Below are 22,358 nucleotides of genomic sequence, written 5' to 3'. Positions count from 1 at the left end.
ATCCCCATTGTCCTTAGCGAAGGCGAAAAGTCCTCCACAAAAGACCCCGAGAAGACCACAGGCTCGCACAGCGATTCAATCTCAGAAGACCAAGATGGTCACCAGCTCACTCTCCACATTCCCGTTCTTCCTGGCGGTTGTTGGTTTTGTCCACCCGGCCCGCCTGGATTTCGTCTTCCGGAACTCACTCTCCCGGGCGTGTATCCTCCTATGAAGCCGCCTGGCCCTGGCTGGATGACCATTCCTGCCCTGACGATTGATGGTAATGGTAACCCAACGTTCGAGCCCGAGCCTTCGGATGACCCTAAGGCCTCCACACCTGCCTCGGCCAGTGCCACCGTCACATCTTCAGACTCGTCCTCTGAGACAGAATCCCCTTCGGGCAGTGCGTCTCGCAGCTTTGTTACCAGCTTTTCAACATCCGTCAGCAGCTGCATCACGACTACTACCGAAGTTTGCTCAACTCTAACCAGCTACGGTGTCGACGCATCGGGATCAACTACTACCACGAGTGTGGCAAGCCAGTGCTCGCCCACGGTTGGCTGTAGCGTTCTCGCCTCGAACACGGCCAGCGCAACTACGTTTGCTGCGTCCGGGTGTTGGGAGTACGACTTTACTCTCGATGACCAAGAATTCGAAAATGAGGACGAGCAAACGTTTCAGACCGTCGATACCAAAGCTGCCGCTCACGGTCTCGACCGCATTGGTGCTTGCTCTTTTACGAGGACAGAGTTGAACCCTTCCAGCATGGTTACCGTACCAGTCACGATCAATATCCCCAGCTGGCCAGCCGTGAGCGAACTTGCCGCAATGAGCACCGCGACGGAGTGGTACGCGGCCACAATGGCTAGCGATATGGACGGGTCCTGCCCTACGCTAACCTACACCACATTCGACAGCGCGCAATCCTTGACAGCTAGCCCCATCATGATTGGTGTCGGTGGCGTCCCTGCCACCTACAGCTTGGATGGCGACAAGCCCGCGGTTAACGTCGACCATGCGTACGACTTTGCACTGATCATCGAGTTCCTGGAGTTCATCATGGACTCTCAATCCGATACTGCCGCGTACTGCGAAAGCTTCAACGACTTCTTCATCGGTGGTGAAGGAGACACAGGTGATGACGATGAGCCAAGGCTTCAGACCTTCTTCAACGATATTGCTCGCAGGAGTCCTGATCCTGTTGCTGTTGACTCCGTCTTGAACGATGTCAAGGAGAAGCTACTCGCAAATCTCGACGGCCTCAGAGGTGGCTCGGACGGCACAAAGCAGGTCGGCTCAACGAACGTAACCATGTCCGACAGTGAGAAGCTTCAGGTGTTGAACGAAATCGGTGCTGCACTTGCACTGATCAATGATGAGGGCACAGCTTCGCGTTTCAACATGACTAACTCTGCCATTTGGGCTAGTTGGATGGCCATTGACAATCTCGGCGTCAATCCTGGATGCAACGCAGCTCCGCTGCCCGCTCCGACTTCTGGCTCTCCTGGCTGGGCTGATGCCTACACCAGTTACATGAACAGCAAGTTGTATCAACAAAACACGGCCATCAGCAATCACATCGAGTCCATCATTGCGACGCAGGGCGGTTGGTTCACGCAGACTGCAGACAGTGACGGCAACCTCAATCTCGCGGGCAGGGGCCTTGAAGCCTTCAAGACGGGATACCCAGAGTCGAAGTGGACCATGAGCACAGAAGCCATGCTCATTTGGCAGCCGCAACCCACATACACGCCCCTCGGCACTGCAACATGCTACAGCCCCCCAACCGACGCCGACCTATCAAGCTTTTCCATGAGGTTCACTTCTGAACTTGGTGCTCTGTCCAGGGCCGGAGTCGGAACCCAGCCTTACTCTGGTCGCTCAATGGCGACGACTTACCCATACCTCTGCTCCGACGGCGCGTCGACCGGAAGTCGCTGGGGCTACGACTTCAGCACTACGGCTGCGTATAACTCCTCGTTGATCAGCACTCCCTCCACATTTTCGACATGGTTTTCAAGCTTCACAAGCGGCGGCAGCTGGTCCGGAAACCCCCTCACACCCTCCCCTTCGCCAACCCGCGGATCGCCGACGGCCTCCCAGACATTTACTTGTCCTTACCCGACCATCATCACGAGAAGCTATCCGGCTTCGAGCTCAGCGCAGTCAACTACATGGGCGACGTTCTCGGCTGCTAACTCGTCCTTTGTTGACAGTAGTTCGAGCTGGTCTGGCCAGTCTGGTACAACGAGCACTCTCAACCCCGCGTTTCCTACGCTTCCTTCGTCGAGCGATGCTCAGTCTAGCAACAGCTCGAGCACTCTCAACCCGGCATTTCCCACGCTTCCTTCGTCGATCGGTACTCAGTCTGGTAACAGCTCGAGCACGACTCATGTAGAGACAGTCACAGCCACAGCCTACGAGTCCACTGTCGTCTCGGTATCCGTCGTTCACAAGACAGTCGTCGTTCCGGCGCCATGGTCTTGGTACACGTCATTACCAGAAGCTACTCCCGCCACATCGACAACCAGCTCGAGCGAATCTTCAGAAGCGTCGACGACTGCTGCGCCGCCGGCAACTACAGCTGCTCACCCGACCGAGAATGGCGGCAATCCCTTCAAGCTGTCCTGCGGGGGTGGTGAGCAAGGAATGCCAATTGCAGCCTTCGATCTTGCCACCGCGAACAATGCAATCGACTACACTTGTAGCGCATGGTATGATGCTGAAGGCGACGAGGATGCCCGGGTGTACTACGCAATGCACTACGGCTCGGGGATGGAGAACCCCATTTACTTCCACATATCGCAACAGGATACTGGCGGCGACTGCCCGGATCTCTACAGCCAATCCGATCGTTCGACGGCCATCGCCACGTGCAAGGAAAATTTTGAGTACATCGTCAACACTTGTGAGTTCTCACAGACAGGGAATATTCAGAAGCCTCGCTTACCATTCACAGGTGACACGTCAAGCAACGACTTTTACTGGTGGAAGCGTGGAGGAACGCTGATCAAGGACTGCTACAGCTGGCAAATCAGGCGCGACGAGTTCAACCTCAAATTGATGGGATCCGGCTACCACCGCAACGACGCCGTCGATCCTGACGATCTGGAGTCCGATGACTACCGACCAGACTCTTCTTGCACGGAATGGCAAGACTGTCCCCACTGCCCTGGCGACGTGTGGCAGCGCAAGTGTATCTCGGATGTTGGCCGCTACGAAAGGTACGTCATTTTCAAGTTTGAGATTTTCGGGGCAGGACTAACTTGACACAGTGGTGCTTGCCTTTGCTTTGATCCAACATCCGGATCCCACGTTGCTGGTGCCTTGCTTGATGCCAATGCCTCTGCTCCGATCGCCACTCCAAAGGCCAACGTCTTTTCCAACACCACAGGCGCCAAGCCTCTGCACTTTCCGCGTGCTCGGCTCTCCTTCAACGCGTCTACGATCAAGACAGGCTCCGAGATCAGCAAAACTTATGTCAACGCGTCAGATATCAGCACCTCTTCGGTCAATGCGTCCACAATCCACGCTCCTTTCGCCGACACTTCCACAATCAAGACGGCTCTCGAGGCCAACACAGCTGCTGGTTCTCTTCAGTGCATCAATGCTCCACAAGGCCCGCCTCGACTCAACTTCGAGCTGAATGGAGCAAATGCGGCAATTGAGTTAGCATGCAAGAGATGGGCTGATGCCATCCCTGGGTCTGGCCACTTGTTCAACTTGGACTGGAGCGCTCCCTACGAAGATCCCATCAACCTCGAGATTCTGTTCGTCGGTGCCCAACGTCCTCGCTCCCGCATCCGCAGAGGCGAGCTTTCCTGCGGCTTGCCCGAGAATCCCTCCCGCCTCGACTACTTCGTGCTTTGCTCCAATAACATGCAGTACATTCTCAACACCTGCAACACAAAGCGCAACGACCACTACTGGTGGAAGAGTGGTGGAACGTACACGAATGACTGCTGGCGTTGGTCTCTTACTCGCGGCCCCTTTGACAGTCTGCCAGACGGCATTTTGCACAACGATGCTATTGGAGCCGATGACTTCACTGGCGTTCCTGACTATCTCGACTATCGCCCCGACAGTACGTGCAGCCAGTGGCAGGATTGCCAGACCCTGTGCCAGCTTCCGGGCTCGCAGAGGAAGTGCAGGGGTGACGAGTCGAACGGTCCAAGGTAAGCTGACTCTGTTTGTTTGTGTTTGAACTTCCGCTGACTTGTGAATAGCTACTGCGTTTGCAAGGCCTGAGCTTTTGGTGACGCCGTCGAGACTTGGTTGTACGATATATCATTGGAAAGGTTTCTGACTTGGGATTGCGATTGATTTTGACTACTTGGGCAGTGGGCTCTTTTCACAAGGGAGCTTTGAATTGGGGTTGGGGTAGACAAAAATTGCTTGGGTTCTCTTGGTACCGATAGATAGCAAGACCTTAATAGAATATTGGTCATTTCTGAACTGGTTTCCAACGTGCTGAGACGTGGAAATCAAAGACTCATCAAACAAAAGGTATGTACAAGAACTGAAGTATGGACAAGGCTGACTCTGCGAGACAAAAAGTATTTACAATGAAACATTGAAGACCGACAAGGCCGACTTCTACGAGACGACGCCGACACCAGCACTGGCGGTGCTGACCGCGCTCGCCGCGCTGGCCGAGGCGACATTCTTGCCGTTGAAGTTGGAGAGGAAGCCCGTGTCGCTGACGGACAGGGAGCCGGAGCTGCCAAAAGCGTTGGACTGGCACGTGTGGCCAAGGTAGGTCTCGCAAACCGAGTTGGCAGACGTGGAGGGGGCGGTGAACATCTGGCCCTCGTTCTCAAGCAGCACGGTGTCGACGTTCTGGAAGACGTTGCCCTCGACGACGACGTTTGCATTGGCCGACATGACGTCGAAGGCGTGGCCCGTGTTGGCGTAGTGGTAGTTGTTGACAAAGTGCAGCAGCGTGTTGGAGCCGACCTTGGGCGCGCGCCCCGACGTGTGGTGGATGTAGTTGCCCTTCATGGTGATGAGGTCGTTGGAGCCCAGCAGGTACACGGTCCAGTAGTGGTGGCCGTCGCAGCTGGCAGACCACGACGTGTTGCCGTCGAACTCGCAGTAGCTGATGGTCACGCGGTTCGAGGCTTCGGTTCCGGCGACGAACATCTGGCGGCCGATGAGGGAGACTTTGACGTGGTCGATCCAGATCATGTCGGCGTCGTTGACCGTCAGCGCGTCACCGCCCCAGATGTACTGCGGGTTGAGCTCCGTGATGCTGGCGTGGGTTAGCAGTGGTCTGAAGTTCGGGTTGGTAAGACTTACTGGATGTTCTGGATGATGATGTTCGAGGCACCGCTGACCATTCTCAGCCCCTTTCCGCGGATGACGCCCTTGCTGCCCTCGCCGATGAGGGACTTGTTGGAGCCGACCGTGATGCCCAGAATGGCGGCATTGTCGTAGGTGACGGAGATGGTGGTTGACCCGTCTCCTGCGTTGCCGTTGGTGCACCAGTCTGCTTCGTTGATGGCGTCCTGGCCCGAACTGCCGCAAGTGTTGGAGGCAGGACGGCAGCCATCCTCAGTCGTGGTTCCCTCGGTGCCGATGAAGTTGAATCTGTATGTACCGTTGGCATTCGTTCTCTCTTTGCGGTCCGAGAAGACTTACTCTTTGTTCAGGACAATGACGCGAGCCTCGTCGTCCTCGAGGTACGAGACAAGCTCATCGGTCGTCGAAGGGTAGACCGGGGTAGCAGAGCCTCCACCTGTGACGCCCTTTGCGAAGCCCTCAGCGGAGCCAACAACACCGACGGCAGCGGCGCCGCTGGCAAGAGCAAGGGCAGCGGGGAGGAATGCGAATCTCATGGTGGGCAGTTGGGATTGAGCAGTGATGACCCATTCCAGAAGCAGCACTTCAACTTTTTATAAGACGGCGTCCAACGGCCACATCCGCAGCCAAGACTGGACGTTCGCACGACGAAACGCGGCGGACCCATCCGGGGAGGTCCTGTGCATCAATCGGTTCTTACCGATGGAAAATCCCAAAGTGAGCGTGGTTTGCGCTCCCGCAAACCCGCCTTTCCGCCCAGAATTTTCCCGCCGTGCGGCTTCGCTGTCACACGTGGGTTTAGGGAAAGACGTCCCGCCTTCGCGCTCCAATGGCGCCGTGCTGATTCGGTGTTTGTACCTGATGCAGGCCCCGTCTCCGCGTTGTTGGGTTACCGAACATGGCAGGTTGGCGGCCGGTTCCACCAATGGGTCTGTGATGCCGTTGGAACCTTTGCAGCTGGGTGCTCCCCTTTTAGCCTCCATATCTAGCCGCACTATGGCTGCGCTCGATATCACAGTGGGATGGATGGCTGGTTCCGCCGACTACTGCCACTTTGAGACGTCGAGGCTTAAGCGAACTTTTTTGGGGGCGAGTTTCGCCATTCACGACGGGTTCCTGGTGGAAGAACTTGCGGTTCTGACTGATCTGCGCATTCTTCCAAATAATGCGGAGAAGGAAAAATACCTGCAGTAGCGTGAAGAAGTTGGGCAACGCGACAACGGGGAGATCAACCGAGATTCGGAGTTCAGGGGGGCTGGCGGGGGCAAGCATGCAACACAAGCGAGCAAACAGACCCACTTTCAAAACACCAACAGTCCAACACCACCTCTCGCTTGTGCAATCGCTTGTATGTTTCGAAACATCCCAACTTCCTCTGTTCGGTGTCACTGCCCCTTTCTGGGCTTGAGCGTTCTGTTTCACCGCCGCTATCGCACCACTCTCTTCGCTGGAGATTGTGGCTGACCACTTTGCCCAGCCTTCTATAGTGCTTCCAGAACGGCGGCTCCGCTGGAGTTGATAGTAGGGCTGAGTATTAGGCGTCCTTTGGCAACTCACCCCGAGTTCTGCAATGTCCGCTGCGAATGTGGTGGAGGTCTTTCGGCCGTACAGATGCTGTTCAAATCGCTCGATTATCCCGAATGCTGGTGAGTGCAAGAGCTCTTGCTTCGTCACGTTGTTCTATGAATCCTTTTCCCGCTGCAGGAGAGCGCTCTGCGCCATAGAATGTTCTTTGTAACAACGGAGAACTTTGACAGAGAAGGTAATAGCCTCCTGTTTCACAATCTAAGGTTAAATCTGAGCTTATTGGGAGACCTCATGTTCAAAAGACAGAGAAGAATGCAGTGCGCCGCGGATTCGTCCTCCATGCATTCTTCGACTCTGTCACTGAGTATCCGTGGCATTTTCCTCCTCTTTTGGCGCCCGTTCCTGGGCGCCAGAATTCTCTTTCTCTTGCACAACATCTTCCCCAGACGCCTGTTGAGCATCCGCCCGAGACATTTCCATTTCTGCTTCGTCTGCGGCTCCGCTCTGCGACCCTGTCTCCTGAGCTTCGCTCAATTTCTTCGCCGCCTGGTTCTCGGCAATTCTCCTTTCGTTCTCGTCATACATCTCGCGCCACTTGACTCTCTCCTCGACGAATCTCACAATCTCCTCCTCTTCAAGGTCGTCAGAATTGCCTAGCTCGGGGAACTGCTGGCAAAGCTTCTTCCATGGGAGATTGTTCCCTTCCATATAACACGACAAGATGATCTCGTTGAACCAAAACTTGCCGTCATCCATAGACCGCTGCATGAGAACCGAGAGTCTCTCCTCACCCTTGCAATCAGTGCTGCGGTCATCACTCACTTGCTCTTCCTCTGCACGCTTCAGTTCATCGAGAAATTTGCCGTAAAATTCCGTGTACCGCTCCATCTCGCAATGGGGCTCCTTCTCCCAAAATTGGTACGGCAGCTTCCCCAAGAGTGCTCTGGGTGGGGAATAGCACAGCTGCAGCGGCGCCGTGTACGACCACTCCCAATCGATGACGGCGACAATCTGGAGGTCGTGCTCGTTGTTGACCAGCATGTTGCCGTAGCGCATATCGTCGCAGACGAGGCCGAAGGGCGCCGTCTCGTGCTCTGGCGCGACGAAGTGCGGGATTGCCTTGTAGAACAGCTTGTTGAAGATGTACTTGGAGCGCGCGTCTTCTGCGTTGTCAACAGAGTTTGGCTGCTCGTTCAAATGCTTCCAGTCGTGTTCAGTGGCCCAGCGGAAGTACGAGGTGCTTGATGAGAAGGCTTCTGAACGATCCACTGCTCCCGGCAGATTAGCGCAATGTCTTGGAGGTTTTGCCAATAGGTGGTTTGGTCTTACCTCCAACCTTGACGCCCGAGTGTGCTTCGATTTCTTGCATCTTCCACGTATGCGGGGGTCCTTGCAAGGCGACTTTGCCGTCATCATCAAGCACCAGCGAGCCAATCTCCTCAAACCTTAGCTTATACAGCTCAAGGTAGAATCTCGCCATCTGTGCAAAGACGAGGCGCAGGTCGCGGTCGCTAATATCCTTCCTCAACCTCCGCGACGTGTAGGCGTCGGACGGTTCCTTCCACAGATCGCCCAGCTTCAGGCCCTCAACATAGTCCATGATAATGAACGGGCCCAATTCGAGACTATTATCCTGAGACAGGCCCCAGAAGTGAATCTTCGGTACCGGAATGTTTGTCTTCGCTTGCACATGCTTCATGACGGCCACCTCGCGGAGCAGCTTGCCATCCGGGTCCATGGAACGGCCGGGAACCGCAAACCGCAATATCCATTTGACGCCATCGTCGTATTCGAACGGAAGGCAAAAGTTGAATGACCCAGCTAGATGCGTTTCAGTGAGTCGTACGCAGCTGTGGCCCTCTCGGAATGTCGACATCCAGCCTGGAAGGTCTTGCTCTCGTTGCCTGTACTTCTCAACCCAGCGAATGGTGCGAAGCGTATGAGTCGTCTCGGCAATTTCGTTAAAATCCATGGTTGAAAGATGTTTGGTCGTCGTGCCTTGGGAGCAAACTGGAGTGACGACTGGAAACACAATGCGGGAACGCTGTCGCTGGAAACACGTGGCCGGCTTGGGACTAGATCTAATCGAGCCTTTAGCAAGAAGTCTTCGCGCTGAGAGCCAGTCGCCTCGGGTCCACTTGCAAGTCAGGAGAGAAGATGCACGTTGGTGTTATGGCCACACCTCCTCAGGTGCCGTGTTGAGGTATCGTTGGCAAGAAGGTGGAGGGAGGCTGTGGCACGGTCATGCAAGCTCGCTTACCTCCCCCGTTGTGCAACAACGACTGGATCATAGCTCGAACGAATTCAGCGAGTTGCAGACATTTTGAGATGTATCCAGCCGAATCTCATTCCGTGAGAATACAAGGTGGGGTAAAGAAAAGAGACTGCCTGAAAACCTATAAATGTTCAGTGTTCACGAAACGTTGTAGAACAACATGCAGAAAGCACACCTCCCTCCAGTTCAACAAGCTCAAGCATTACCAGTTACCATCATGTCGAGCTCTAACGCCAACACCAATTCCAACAATGCGTCATCGACACAACAGCAGACTTCGAGCTCCAACACGGGCAGTAATACCAGCGCGAGCCGCAGCACTGGCCGGGTGAACAACTCCTCTCACGGTCCTCTCCATGAGCCTGATGTTCAGGCTTCTAGAGACGCACTATCTGAGAAGCTTTCCAACAAAACCACCAGAGACACAATGAACAAGTGGGGCTATTCATCCCGAGAAAAGCGTGGAATTTTCTCGCCCAAGGATTAAATCCGGTAATTCCAGTCACCCCAATTCTTCGGCTACCAAAGTTCAAAAACTAAACTGATGAATGCTCCATGCAAAGCATCCCAAATCACAGCGATCACAAGTGGTCGAAGTGAGGAGTACCCCTGAGACCGGCGGACCTTTTGCGCGGAGCGGTACATACAGAGGGCGAACTTGGTGACCAAAGGTAGCCTACAACGTGTCAATGAATTGCTTTTCCATGTTGCATATCAGATTGAAGTGCCTGGGCATCGTTTCCGAGGTGACAAGTTTCCAACCTGCACTGAAGTACTTCGAGCGCAACCTGACCCTCCAACCAGACGATCATGCAGGTCAACACCCAATGGCTCTCCTTCGATACCGGGCTGCCACCCAGCTTCTGATTGCCATGCTGAGAGAGACGCGGGGCGGCACAGGTGGCGATGTGCTCGGGAAGGCAGTGCCACCGACAGAGTGGCCAGCAATGCAATGCAGACATGGGCGCATTTCTTGTTTTCCTCCGCTTCTGTGACTCGTGCTCTCCTGCATCCAGGGAGACAGACTGCTTTTGGAAATGACCACATGGCGATTGCGGCGTCTGAATCCCCTCAGGTCCAATGGGATCGATGCATAACCGCCAGGCTCCAGAGTAGCAACAAGGGTCAGCAAGCCGCGAGGGAAACCCCACCAGCAGCGGCCGCAGCCAAGATGTTTTCTGAACCACTTGGAGGTGCTCGTGCACAAACCTTTCGAGAGGTGCAGCTAAAACAAGTATGGAATGCTACAGCCGAATTCGATACGCATTTACAGTCGTGGTGAGAATCAAACTGGACTTTGCAAGTGGGTCACCCCAGCTCCCTACCAGTATCAAGGGGTTACCACCTGGGCGTAACTTGAGATAGAATCTTGCATCATTCTAGACCTAGGAAAGCAGAGATAAGGCTTGAATCCAAGGGGATAAGACTAGAACTTGTGGGAAAAAAAAAGAGGTGGGCAATGGAAAAGACCCTATTGACTAAGATTGTAACCCCACTTGACCCACCCCAGCACTTAAGTTACAACTTTTAAATCTCACCTCGACTGCAAATCGGTATTGAATTCAGCTGTACCACTCACCTACGTACATCAATTAGGACAGCTTAATTGCGGCGACAACAGGCGGTCTTTGGGGAAGAAGCTGTGCCGTACAAGAAAGGAGTACTAGACGCACTCTCGATCCTAAACACTGTCGGCAAACGTCAGAGACGAGATAAACCGAGCTCGCTCCATCAGCAATGCTCCCAGCAACTTTGCAGCAAAATGAAGTCGCAGACCGGACAGCGTATTGAGCCTGAAATACAGTGATTCTTGAAGGGCTTTGATGTCAGAAGCAAAGTCTAGCGACGAAGTAGAGGAGACTTTAACCACCTAATTCTTTTAAACAAGTCCCTTGTTGCCTCTAATCACGGTGATTCAGGCGTGGGTGACGCCCTAGAGAACCTCCCGCCTTCCGCTCCTCGCCTGGCTGTGATCTGCAGAGACATGCCTCATTTAGCGGCGTTACCACGGTAGACGCACCTTTACTCTTTCATTCTCTTGCCTTTTACTTTTATTCATGAATTAATTTCTCAGCTCCGTCTTCCACGTACGGCCATAGCAGGTAGAGAACTCGGAACCCCGTCCGCTCTTCCATAGATAAGCTACCTTGCGGCCGATTAGTAGTTGCGTGGGTGACCAGCAGCGAATCCCGGCTGTTGTACGTTTTGTCTTTTTTTTTGGTGTGCTGCGTGGAAAAGTGGACTTGTAGACCCTGCCAAGAGTCGAGAGAGGTAAGCGAGTGGCGAGTGTGGTGGGGCGCGGAGCAGCGATCTGTGGCGAAGGCGGTTGGACTGCGAGTGGTGCCGTTGAGGACGTTCGTGGTGATGCGGAAGTATTTGGATCTGATGTGAGTTCCTTCTTTTGGTGGGGATTGGGAGCCTCGTTGTCAATGAATTGTGTGATCAACTTTTCGACAAAGAGAAAAATCAAGATCGTGAAAGACACAGTGCTGATGATTCCACGAGCAAACAAATTGATAGATAGGACATGCGTTGCAAGTTCTGTCAAGCACCAGTCCACGCCCCAAGAAGGATTAGTCTGGCATTGGAACTCGCAATCCTGTCCACCAAACAGCATTAGCAGCGAGCGACTGTTGCAGCCAAACCACGACCAAGGCTCGCAAGCATTCCCTCCGCCATAGACGCTGTCTGAAGGCGACGCAGTGGCAGAATGACAGCTCGTTCCGGCTCGGATTGTCGGTTCCTGGAACAAGCATCCGATGTTCGGCGAACTTGATACCTTGAGGATGTGCACCGTTAGCATGACCAGTAAAGGACGAGGGGCGTGGGACGAATCAAGAGTATTTTCACAGCCGAAGACGCCCATTGGATGGTGGTCACGAAAAGACGAAACCGTGCCGGGGCTGAGCGCAGGACGACTGCGAAGCGATTCAAAACGCCGGATGCGCAGCCCGCGGAGAAATGGCCAACCACGGCGTTCAAAGTAGCGAGAGGATTTCAGCAGGCGAATGACTGGCGGTGGAGCATGGAGGTGGAATGTTGGAGTAGCTCGAGTAGTTTCAGGGATGCAGGCTTGGCGCGTGGGGTACAGGACGACGGGCAGCTGTCGTGCAGCAACGGCGAACTTTGAAGTTGATGCCAACTGCCCCTTTGGTGTAGAAACGGATGCAACCGGATTGGCTGTGTGGGAGGGCAGATGATGCGCGGTTCAACGGACCTAACAGGCGCGGATAGAAGTATCCGGGGAGAGTGGGATGCGGTCGAGGACTAGCCGGGTGAATGGATGGGACGGGAACGGTGGAGGAATGCGAGGCGCGCGTTTGGGCTGGACCGGGGCTGGCTGGCTGGCGCGCTTGGAGACCAGTACGGGCGTAGGCACAGCGGCGTAGATACTGCGGGCGTCGATGGTGTTGTTGGCTGTATTAGCATTATTGCCGACAAAAAAATGAGTTCCTGAATCTTCACCCACAAGTTGGAGGTTGTCGTTGCGGAGAAGATCGGAGGAGCATGTTTGAAGTCCGGGGTGGCTCGGGAAGCAAACCTATCATCGCACGCGGGCCCTTTCCAATTAGGGACTAGCGGATCCGAAGGGCGGTGGACGACAGAAAACGCCCGGGCCTGGCCCTCGTGCCTTTTTATCTTTCCAACACTCTCCACCGCGACATCGCCATCGCCATCGCCAAATCCACCTCCCTCCTATAATCGCGCCCCTGCGCTCCTGTTTCCTACCGTCTATAGACTGTCGACATAGATACATACCCGGACGACTTCATTGTCGCTCTGCCGCCTGTCCTCTGCGCTTCACCTCCGCTTTCGCTTCAAACCCGAATCGCCGGCGCTGACACGCCTGGAATTTTCGCCTTCACCCGCGCCGCCACTCTTGCCTGCATCAACAAACAACCACCCGGTCCCGCATCACCGCACCGTCCTTCGCGGACACGAATCCGACGAGATGAAGATCTTTTCGACGAGCCACGACTTCAACTACTCGTGGGAAGAAGTCTCCATTGCCAACTGGCGCAAGTACTCGCCCTGGAACAAAAAGACGCCTCACGTAATCGCCGTCGACACGCTTGCACGGCACGTCGACCCCGAGACTGGCATTGTGAGTTTTTCACCCTTTCCAGGACACCAATTTGCAATCAACATCCAACATGAGCACCGCTAACCGCTCTCTGCGCGTCCCCAGCTCCGCACCGAGCGCCTCATCACCTGCCACCAGAGCGCGCCCAAGTGGCTGTCGTCGTTCCTGGGCGGCACCGAAGTGTCGCACGTGTACGAGACGTCGTACGTGGACCCGCGGACCAAGACCGTCACCATGTGCAGCACCAACATGACGTGGGCGGACCTGCTCAGCGTGCGCGAAACCGTCGTCTACAAGCCGTGCGCCGCCGCCCGCAACTCCAAGACGACGTTTGAGCAGACGGCCCAGATTGTCGCCATGTGCGGCGGCTGGCAAAAGGTCAAGAACAGCATCGAGCAGTTCACCGTCGAGCGCTTCAGCCAGAACGCCGCAAAGGGCCGCGAGGGCTTCGAGATGGTGCTCGAGATGAGCCGCCGCGTCTTTGCGCAGGAGAGGGAGCGTCTGGCGCAGCAGGTCGAGGCCAAGTTGTGAGAGCGCCGCACCGCACTCCTGTTTGCCTTGTTGAGCGAGCGAGCGGTGGGGCTGAGGTGGCCGCTTGAGCCGCGGTTGGACGCGGTATCGATCAGCTCCCTCCCCTCCCCTTGCGCCTCCTGCGACCGCACGTCGCCTCGACATTGACTCCTGCTCCTCGTACACCGGGCAGGCATCCTCCATCCTCGCCGCTCGAGATCCACGCATTGGCATACATGCGCAACCAACTCCTCACCGGTCCTCCCCTCTCCTACCACCTCCAACTTTTCGTCAAGTCATTTTTCATCATCGGCAGCAAGGCGTTGGCACGGCAGACTCGGGGGGTACAAAAAAGCATTGTCGATTCAACCTTCTCCTATCAAGTCAATTTTCTTCTCCTTTTTGGCATTAGACCCGGTGGTGTTGTTTTGTTTTCTTTCTTCGGGCCCTTCAATGGGCCAATTTGATGATTTATGCGTAGACGGTATGGTATTGTTTTTGGTCTGTCTTTGCTTTTTGGTTGGTTGCATTAGAAGGTGGGAAGGATGCAGAGGTGGTGGTGGAGGAGGAGAAAGAAGAAAGTGTGCAGCTGACCAGCGGGCTCATCTCCACTCGGACGGTGTACAGCTAGAGGAGGAAAGACGGGGGTGGTATAGAACGGAACGCGGAGAGCTAGAAAGGAAAGTTGAAGTCGTGTATTAGAATAATACAGTCACTCGATCCATGTCGAACAAAGCGCCACCCTGCACTGTGTGATGGAAGATACATCTTTGGTAATTGTTGGCACACGCAGGCGAGGGGCAAACAAGCAAACGAGATGGCAGTAAGCAGTGTGTGTTTCATCTACAACATTGACCTGATTTACACGTGTATATATATATATATATATATTATCCACAGCGCTGCTTCCATCCCATCCATCCATTAATCCACTAAGCACCCCCTAAATCATCTTTCTTCGATCCCTTGCCAACTGCTGCTCCCGGCATCTATCTCTACACACACACACACACACACCAGCGCCAGCAACAAGAAAGACAGACAGACAGACAGGCATGATGATAGAACAGTTACAGCACGGAACAGACGAGAAAGTCAAGGAAAGACAGAGGCCCATAGCACAGTACGCACCACAACCCATACAATCTACAACTCGCCCGCCCCCCTCAACCGCGCCCTCCGCCTCTCCGCCGCCGAAAGCAGCAATCCAGCACCCACACCCGCATCCACATCCACCTCCTCCCGCAGCGGTGGCGATGGCGACGAGACACCCACCTTCGCCGGCACACCAGCACTACCACCCCCTCCTCCAACACTTGGCCCACGCCCAACCATCTCACGCAGCGGCTTGGGGGCAAAAGCGGCATTCTGCTCCTTCATGACCTCCTGCTCGTACGCGGGCCTCACGACGCCGACGTCGCTCTGCTCGACCCACGAGCCGTTGACGGCGAGGGCGTTGGCCTCGTAGAGCGGCGCCGTGACAGCGCCGGCAGGGAGCACGGCGGCCAAGGAGAGGGCCTGCTGCATGGCCGAGGAGCGGGACGAGGCGGCGGCCGGGAGGGTCTGGATGGTGAGGGAGCCGGTGCCGTTTTGGCGGGTTGTGAGGAGTGTGCCCGTGCCAGTGGGCGAGAGAGGCTCATCGGTGGAGGGGAGGGAGTAGCCCGCAAGACCGAGCGGGAAAGCCGACGCGCCAGCCTGCTTGACGCGCTTGCCGCGGTCGATCCAGCCGCCGAGGTAGGTGAGCGACGCGGACGAGACGTAGCGGACGAATGACACGAGGGGGTAGGATGAGCGGCGCTGGTAGAGCGGCGCGGATGCATTGCCGCTCGTCAGCAGCAGCGCGTCCGACGCGGTCGTGTTTTGCTCCGTGTATTGGTTGTTGCCGGCGTCGGTCAGGTTGTTGTAGTTGCTGAAGCGCAGCTCCTGCGTCCACGTGTACGGCGCGCCGTTGACCGTGGCCGAGACGGAAAGGGAGCGCGAGACGTCGACGGCGTACGAGAGCGTGTTGTTTGTGCCGTTGGCCGAGAGGCCTCCGTACTTGTACCACGTGTTGATCGAGGGCGAGGGCGCAGAGACGGTGGGGAGCGTCCCCGTCGTGGGGCCTGTTGATGAGTTGGAGCCCGAGTACCACAGGAAGAGCTTGCCCGTGACGACCCAATTGCTGTTGACCGTTTCGGACAGGACGGCCGAGTTGGGCCCCGTCTCGTTGAGCCCCGTCACTCGAATCTCGAAGCTGTGCGCGCCGCCGTCGCTCAGGAGCCCCAGCCATGGCGTCACGTCGATTTGGTCTTCCTTGAGGTCAAACGCATCGATGCCGACGAGCGGCCGCCAGAAGCTGGCCACGACGCCTCCGGTAAAGATGATGGGAAAGGGCCACACGACGCCGGCGAGGTTGCCGTCAATGAAAAGCTGCAGTTCACGAAAGGGCCAGAAGCCGTAGAGCTCGGTGACGGATCCAAAAGTGTCAACCAATGAATTGGGTACGCTCGACATCCAAAATTCCTCCTGGGCCTGTCCGCACGCCGCAATGGAAAAGATGGCGCGCTCGACATTTGCCGGAATGGTCAACGAGTTGGTCGCATTATCAGCCGGCAGCGTAAAGGCAGAGCCGGAATCCGACGACGATCCGGCAGCAGACACGGGTAGGATTGCGTCAGCGGGCTCAAAAGTCGCATCTGCGTCATTGTAGAAGCTGGCAGTCAGGGTTGTGTTGAAGCTGCCAGTGTAGACATCGCTAATCAGGTTGCCGAGATCGAAGATTATTTTTTGCGGCTCTTTGAACAGGGATACATAGGCCGACATGTCCTTCATGTAGGTCCAGATGATCCCATCCGTAGTGGGCTCGGCCGTCGACGTCCGGAATATTTCCGTGTCATTAAAATACATCAATGCCAACCGGTCGTACTGCCGTCCCCGCGACGTGACTGTCAGGTTGAAGACTACCCTGTCAAACTCACATGCCGGCGGAGCATAGGCACCTGCAAAACGCCGTTAGCGAATGGACAGGCAAGGGTTAAAGGACAGATGCAGTGGTCGAATCCCACTCGAACCATGTGGTATGCCACGCGTCGTGAGGTGTACAGCAGGGATGGCAGTCAAACTCACCAACATAGGGCTTGCCATAGCTTTCGCCAAAGACATGGACCATTAGGGTTTCTTGGCAATCAGGTGCTTTTGGGGTGAGGACAGGTGGGTCGAGCTCGATGACATCCAATGGGGAGGTTGACGCATTCTCCGCACGAATGGCCAACGCCTGCTGGTGCAAACCTCTGCTGGCAGCTGCAGCAGCAGCCGCCGTCGGTTGCGTCGGGAACACAAAGAGCAAGGCTGCGAACAACAGCGTCGACAATAGATTGGATAGTCGCCTCCGTGGAGCGGCGGCGATTGAACGAATGGGCGGGGCGATCCGTGAGCCACCGGCGCCATGCATGATCGTGGAGCTGTACGCCATCGTGCTGGCCGGCTGAGGGCGTTGATCTACGGATCCGTCTGGAAGCACCCGCACCCGCAATCCTTTGGTGCGAGGATGCAGCAGCAAAAGGGTGGAAAGAATCCGGAGTAATCAGGAGAGCTCGTTTGGGTCAATGCTGCAGACGGCCAGCGCAACGCGGTGGGGAAAGAGCCACGTCCTCCAATGCTCTGGGGCTTTGTAAGCATCTGATGCATCAAGTCTGGTTCTTGCATGTGCGAACCTCTGATGGTGCTGCTTGGATGACCACGACACGGGGAAACGCAAAGAAAACTCCAATGGCAACCCCTCGTCGTCTACGAGCCGTTGTTCAGGCGGTACTGGTTCCAGAAGCGTTGGATTGCCTTGCCGGCCAGGTCGTTGTCGGGCCACTGGCTGCGAAAATAGTTGAAGAGACCAAACTCGTCGCGAGTAAAGACGTAGTCGTCGGGGCGGGCGACGAGACGAGACCACAGGCTGGCCAGCTCGCGCTGAAGAAAGGCGGACACGGCGGGATCAACACCAGTCTCAGACTCGCGGGCGAGATCGAGAGCCTTTTGAAGGGTGAGGATGTCGTGTCCGTTGACTGTCTCTCCGTTACCCATGGTGGAATGATTGTCTTTGATGGTAGATGAAAGGCGGGGCGAGTCTAGTACGGGGATGGAAGGTGCAAAGATAGCGGAGCGGGTATCTGGACGCGCAGGCGGGAGACTGAGGGGGTGGTGGAAGACTAGAGGCATGGTGATGGGGATAGAGTTGCGGGAGACGCGCTTTTAATGCGGACTGTTGTCGATGGGGGATGAGGACAGAACGAGCAAAGACCCACGTGGTAAGGCAAGAGTTTCGGCGGCCGACACAGACACGACTTGACGCCAGGCAGGTGTCTAAGCTACCTAAGCGGCGGCGATTGATGTGGATGATGCGTGAGGGCCAGGGTGCGCACTGCGGACGACGATGGTGTGGGTATGGGTAGGGGAGTACGGGAAGGCGAACCAGGACCGGGGGGCACCCGACGGCGACAGCAAAGCGAGGACTGCCCTGCTCCCACATACGCGCAACGCGCCATTGACCTGGGCGCCGGGACGAGTACATGTAACTAACAAAAGATATTACCCTATAATACTCCGTACATGTCGTAACTGTTTCTTCCGCTGCTTGATGCGCTGGGCTCATGCTGGCGTGAGGTGTGCGAGAGCAGCAACTACTCCATGCTGCAGCATCTGCAGGCGGGTAGAACCGAAGCACTTGTTGGTATAATATTCTGTAGCTATGCATTTCCTCAAATCCACTGGACGCCTGGCCTCCGAATTGCTGGTGCGGACAGAACCCCCTTCTCCACCATAACACACTCCCCCTACCGGCTTGACTACCACAAGCGGCAACTCTCCCTCGCACCCATCAATTAAGCTTCATACGCGACAGCAGACTGACTCGGCTGCTCCCCCACGCATTGGTTGCGGGCACAGAGCGTCCGGATGACTGCTGACTGCCCGCCGAGATCTACAACGTCGACTTGTTTCGCTATGCGTGCTTATGCAATGCCAAATCCTGAGCGCCAGAGGGGTGAGAAGCCGTTGCAGCCGCTGCGTTGGTACACATGTGGGCCTCACACGTAGCCTGCCCGTAGCCTGTCCGATAGCCCGCCGAGACACGAGCCTCTTCACTTAGGTGCTGTCTCGCTCTGCGCGTCACAACAAAGTTTAAATGAGGCACCGGCAGGCCTGCAGCTGGTGGGTGCGGTGGGAGCTGGACGAGTCGGGAGCCAAAGTCGGCATTTGCAGATTTCATCTCGTCCTCTCTTCCATCTCAAGAACCTTCCATCGGGTCGTAGGTACATGTAGTAGAGAAGTAGAGAGTCTGTACACCGGGAGAGCGTCGTCGGGACGGGAGCGAGTCCCGTCGGCACCTCTCGGCCCGCCCATCCCTGCCGGTGCCGCCTCAGCTTCATCCCGAACTGCCCACCTCTGCGAGAGCTTTTTTAGAAGCTAGCACCACAAGACCATGCCCATACACCCATCGTCTCCCAACTGGCATTGCTGTCGTCCTGACAAGCCATGAACCACCTTCGCTCCTCGCCCGCCCTGCCGGCCCTGCGACACCTCTCTCTGCGCTCCTCGCCCACTGCTGCCTCGTCGACGTCAGCCTCCGCCCACTTCCGCTCATTGTTCTTCTCAAATCGATCCTACTCCAGCGCCCTCGTCTCTCGCTCATACCGCCCGTCCCAGCTGCTTCGCCTGCGAAATTCCATTCCCCGCCGCTTAAAGTCCGACAATGCCTCCAATGGCCCAAGGCTGAACCCTACGCCGAACCTGGGCAGTCCCAAGCCGTCGCCTTCCTTTTCCCAGCGCATGCGCAAGCTCTCGCGGGAATATGGATGGGTAGCTCTTGGCGTCTACCTCGGCTTGTCCGTCCTCGACTTTCCCTTTTGCTTCCTTGCCGTCAGAATGCTAGGCACCGACAGAATAGGCCGCTGGGAGCACGCCGTGGTGCAGGGCTTTTGGGACCTGGTGCACGTGGCTTTCCCGGACCTGCACAAGGGTCAGAATAAAGCGGAGGAGGTCCTTACGCCGACGGAGGCAGGTCCAGTCAAGGATGGTGCATTGGACCACGTCGACGGGGCCAAGTCGAATACGGGCGAGCAAGCGAGTAGGTACAATGGCTGTATATCTGACTCGTTGTACTGACGGAGCCGCAGCCATCTGGACGCAGCTGGCACTGGCATACGCCATCCACAAGTCCTTCATCTTCCTCCGGGTACCCTTGACCGCCGCCGTGACCCCCAAGGTTGTCAAGATTCTGAGGAGATGGGGCTGGGACATTGGAAAGAAGAAGCCCAAGGCATAAGATATGAAAGTAAATGAGGTGGCTTGTAAGATGCTTGGATAGGAATTGGGGTGCTGCTGACGGCGCATTTGACGGAGTCACTCGCAGGTTAGGCATACATCTGGTGTATCATCACTCAACTCGCCCATATAGACCAAAAGCTCAACGTGTAAACACTCGGCCGTTGATTCGCGGAGCTGGCTCTCGCTGCAACTCGCACTGCTAAAGCCCACGATATCGAGATCTCAATCCGCCTACCTGGTTTGCGCCGGACATTGTCTCGAAGACCGAGCAGCCACGATGCTTCGTCCGAAGCTTGGTTTGGGACCTGGAGTCGTCCATTATTCAACCCAAAGCCACTTCAAAACTAGGTTATACCTGCATGGCCTAAATGGTCCAGCAGAGCCCCAAAGCAGCGTTGCCAACGTCAATCCGCATCATGACCCAGCAGACCCACCCATCACCAGATCCAAGCGTCACTCTTTTGGTACCCAGTGCCCTTTGGTCCCCTGCGCAACACCCCAGCCGAGCCGCACCTGATACACTACACAAGACATGTAACCCCGGAGCGAAAGCCGGCTCGGAGTGAGCCGAAAAGAACCTTAAATCTTAACTGACGTCAGGGTCAGTTCAGTTTTTGAGGCTCTTTTGGTCTGCGTGGGCCCTCACCGCCAGCCATTCCAGCCAACCCTGCGTTGCGGCCAGCCAGCCAGGCCAGACCACCACCAGTCGTCGCTGGCGGCGGCAGCAGCAGAAAAAAATTCTCTGCCCTACGCGCCTCCCCTACGCGCCACAACACGTGCGGTGTCCACAGCAGTCCCCGCCGTGCTTCTGCGGGTTGACGTAACAAACACCACGTCGTACGTTGACGTCGTGCTCTTCAGGCCAAAATCATTCCCATCAGCGGGATGCATAATCTCATCTGTAACCGATGACTATTCTTCAATGAAGATTTGTCGAACGCAATCAATGCACTCCAGGCACGTCCGGCCTTGGCGGGCAGGGAAACGTCGAGTACATGTGCGATTACGTATGTCTTGCACAGTTCCTTACGCTGCACCCATGCGCGTCGGTACGTAGCGAGAATAGGTGCCTCGGGACGAAGACATACGTACTCTCGCGTATAAGCTTTTTCGACCTCGTCTCTTGCCATTGAAGCTAGTTGGTGAAACCAAAAGAGATAAAAAAAAAATTTGAAGCGTCAGCTGCATGATTGTTCCTCCGTCCCGGACGACGTCTTCCATATGTAATCCGTACGTAGGACCAGCTTGAAGGATGGAAATGCCTTCTCGCTCTTCGACCCTACGCACGCATGCTGTGCGGCCGGATCAACGTACTTGCGAGCTTTGCAGCGGGTTCCCTGCTCTACCACACCTCCCAGGACAAGTCTTGTCTTCTTGACAGCCTCAAGCGCCTCCCTCCTGATTGACCGTGTGCCACAGATCTAGATCGCGGTGCGCGTGCGTCCGCGTGGGAGTTGTTTTTCCTGGATACGCCATCCGCATATGTTTATCCGCCATGCCAGTCAGCCTGCCTGCCCAACCGTGTTGCCTTTTTGGCGGCCGGACTCATCGAGCCAGCCCAGCAGCAGGACACTTCCCCGTCGACCACGCGCGCCATCCTGTCTCCTCCCCGTCGGTTGGTACCGTCAGTCGCTCGCGCTCTTCCCAGAGCCATCCTACTGGATACAGATGCGACGATGATGGGACGGAGTGCTCGTGGCGAGCTTGGGTGCCACATGGGCGCTGGCCGCTCGCCTCTGGTGCCGGAGAGCTGGATATGGATCTGCTGTGCCTGGCCGGGCTGCTACCTTCTTTGACGTCTTGAGGAAAACCTAACATCACCGCGCGTCGCCATCCGTCGCCATCCTCAAAATGAAAGCTTCATCTTCATCATCCATGGCACGCCTCCGTCTCGCGGTCTCCAAACTTTGACGTCCACACCAAATGGAGTCAGCTATCTCGACCTCGATGCAGAAATCGGGCACGCTCCTGCCTCAACGGACTGCAAGAGATAGGACATAGTTGCCGCTTCGGCCATCCAGAGTCCGCGGCACCCGTACCGTCGCAACCCAAATCATGGCAAGCAACAAGCCTCAGCCTCCCGCCTCGTCTTGCGTCACGACCTCGCATATGAATGCCACAAACGAGCATCATGGCCTTTTCTGTTTCTGATTTCTGGGTTCCTCGTTTCTCGTTTCCCGTTTCGCCATTTTGCCTCGTCTCGCGCCGCCCCAAACGCTCCTCAACCCCTGCCTTCCATAACCTTCCATCCCCCATCATTGCCCCCTTGAGGCTACATACTGATTAGTCGGCTTGGGTTGACGCCAAAGCCTCCCTGCTCAAACTCTAAACCACGCGATTTGGACCCTGAGAATTGTGCCTGCGAAGGCATGGCACGGACACACA

At 56.0% G+C, this 22,358-nt stretch overlaps 10 protein-coding genes across 10 annotated transcripts; 6 read left to right on the top strand and 4 right to left on the bottom strand.

The window, feature by feature from the left end:
• The first annotated feature begins 2,114 nt into the window (after positions 1-2,114).
• Positions 2,115-3,205, top strand: BKA78DRAFT_328230 (uncharacterized protein). The gene is made up of 2 exons (XM_066889583.1): positions 2,115-2,890; positions 2,942-3,205. The coding sequence occupies exons 1-2, from the start codon at positions 2,585-2,587 to the stop codon at positions 2,990-2,992; spliced, it is 357 nt and encodes a 118-aa protein (XP_066738734.1). The 5' UTR covers positions 2,115-2,584; the 3' UTR covers positions 2,993-3,205.
• BKA78DRAFT_328229 (uncharacterized protein) lies at positions 3,186-4,649 on the top strand. Its single transcript, XM_066889582.1, has 3 exons — positions 3,186-3,206; positions 3,258-4,157; positions 4,209-4,649. Exons 2-3 carry the CDS (start codon positions 3,674-3,676, stop codon positions 4,286-4,288), a joined length of 564 nt encoding a protein of 187 aa, XP_066738733.1. The 5' UTR covers positions 3,186-3,206; positions 3,258-3,673; the 3' UTR covers positions 4,289-4,649.
• Positions 4,430-6,054, bottom strand: BKA78DRAFT_363537 (pectin lyase fold/virulence factor). The gene is made up of 3 exons (XM_066892491.1): positions 5,623-6,054; positions 5,281-5,571; positions 4,430-5,233 (listed from the first exon to the last, which is right to left on the bottom strand). The coding sequence occupies exons 1-3, from the start codon at positions 5,817-5,819 to the stop codon at positions 4,579-4,581; spliced, it is 1,143 nt and encodes a 380-aa protein (XP_066738732.1). The 5' UTR covers positions 5,820-6,054; the 3' UTR covers positions 4,430-4,578.
• BKA78DRAFT_328227 (uncharacterized protein) lies at positions 5,634-6,925 on the top strand. The gene has a single exon (XM_066889581.1). It carries the CDS (start codon positions 5,845-5,847, stop codon positions 6,475-6,477), a length of 633 nt encoding a protein of 210 aa, XP_066738731.1. The 5' UTR covers positions 5,634-5,844; the 3' UTR covers positions 6,478-6,925.
• Positions 6,926-7,094: 169 nt separating this feature from the next.
• Positions 7,095-9,013, bottom strand: BKA78DRAFT_62277 (kinase-like domain-containing protein). Its single transcript, XM_066893488.1, has 2 exons — positions 8,140-9,013; positions 7,095-8,078 (listed from the first exon to the last, which is right to left on the bottom strand). The coding sequence occupies exons 1-2, from the start codon at positions 8,780-8,782 to the stop codon at positions 7,168-7,170; spliced, it is 1,554 nt and encodes a 517-aa protein (XP_066738730.1). The 5' UTR covers positions 8,783-9,013; the 3' UTR covers positions 7,095-7,167.
• Positions 9,014-10,037: 1,024 nt separating this feature from the next.
• Positions 10,038-10,507, top strand: BKA78DRAFT_363533 (uncharacterized protein; the record flags this gene model as incomplete). The annotated part of the gene is made up of 1 exon (XM_066892490.1): positions 10,038-10,507. One exon carries the CDS (start codon positions 10,038-10,040, stop codon positions 10,365-10,367), a length of 330 nt encoding a protein of 109 aa, XP_066738729.1. The 3' UTR covers positions 10,368-10,507.
• A 2,530-nt stretch (positions 10,508-13,037) lies between these two features.
• BKA78DRAFT_300495 (PRELI-like family-domain-containing protein) lies at positions 13,038-13,700 on the top strand (the record flags this gene model as incomplete). Its single annotated transcript, XM_066887211.1, has 2 exons — positions 13,038-13,190; positions 13,275-13,700. 2 exons carry the CDS (start codon positions 13,038-13,040, stop codon positions 13,698-13,700), a joined length of 579 nt encoding a protein of 192 aa, XP_066738728.1.
• Positions 13,701-14,825: 1,125 nt separating this feature from the next.
• BKA78DRAFT_259520 (peptide N-acetyl-beta-D-glucosaminyl asparaginase amidase A-domain-containing protein) lies at positions 14,826-17,109 on the bottom strand (the record flags this gene model as incomplete). Its single annotated transcript, XM_066885381.1, has 2 exons — positions 14,826-16,657; positions 16,785-17,109. 2 exons carry the CDS (start codon positions 17,107-17,109, stop codon positions 14,826-14,828), a joined length of 2,157 nt encoding a protein of 718 aa, XP_066738727.1.
• Positions 17,110-17,260: 151 nt separating this feature from the next.
• BKA78DRAFT_62237 (uncharacterized protein) lies at positions 17,261-18,115 on the bottom strand. Its single transcript, XM_066893487.1, has 2 exons — positions 17,372-18,115; positions 17,261-17,318 (listed from the first exon to the last, which is right to left on the bottom strand). Exon 1 carries the CDS (start codon positions 17,865-17,867, stop codon positions 17,445-17,447), a length of 423 nt encoding a protein of 140 aa, XP_066738726.1. The 5' UTR covers positions 17,868-18,115; the 3' UTR covers positions 17,261-17,318; positions 17,372-17,444.
• An 875-nt stretch (positions 18,116-18,990) lies between these two features.
• Positions 18,991-19,845, top strand: BKA78DRAFT_328214 (uncharacterized protein). The gene has a single exon (XM_066889580.1). It carries the CDS (start codon positions 19,182-19,184, stop codon positions 19,809-19,811), a length of 630 nt encoding a protein of 209 aa, XP_066738725.1. The 5' UTR covers positions 18,991-19,181; the 3' UTR covers positions 19,812-19,845.
• The last annotated feature ends 2,513 nt before the right edge of the window (positions 19,846-22,358 follow it).

The sequence above is a fragment of the Phyllosticta capitalensis genome (genome assembly GCF_038381095.1).
Source record: "Phyllosticta capitalensis strain CBS 128856 chromosome Unknown BKA78scaffold_13, whole genome shotgun sequence".
NCBI lineage: Eukaryota > Fungi > Ascomycota > Dothideomycetes > Botryosphaeriales > Phyllostictaceae > Phyllosticta > Phyllosticta capitalensis.
Note: the sequence above shows the minus strand (reverse complement) of the source record. Positions and strands in the feature narration are given on the sequence as shown.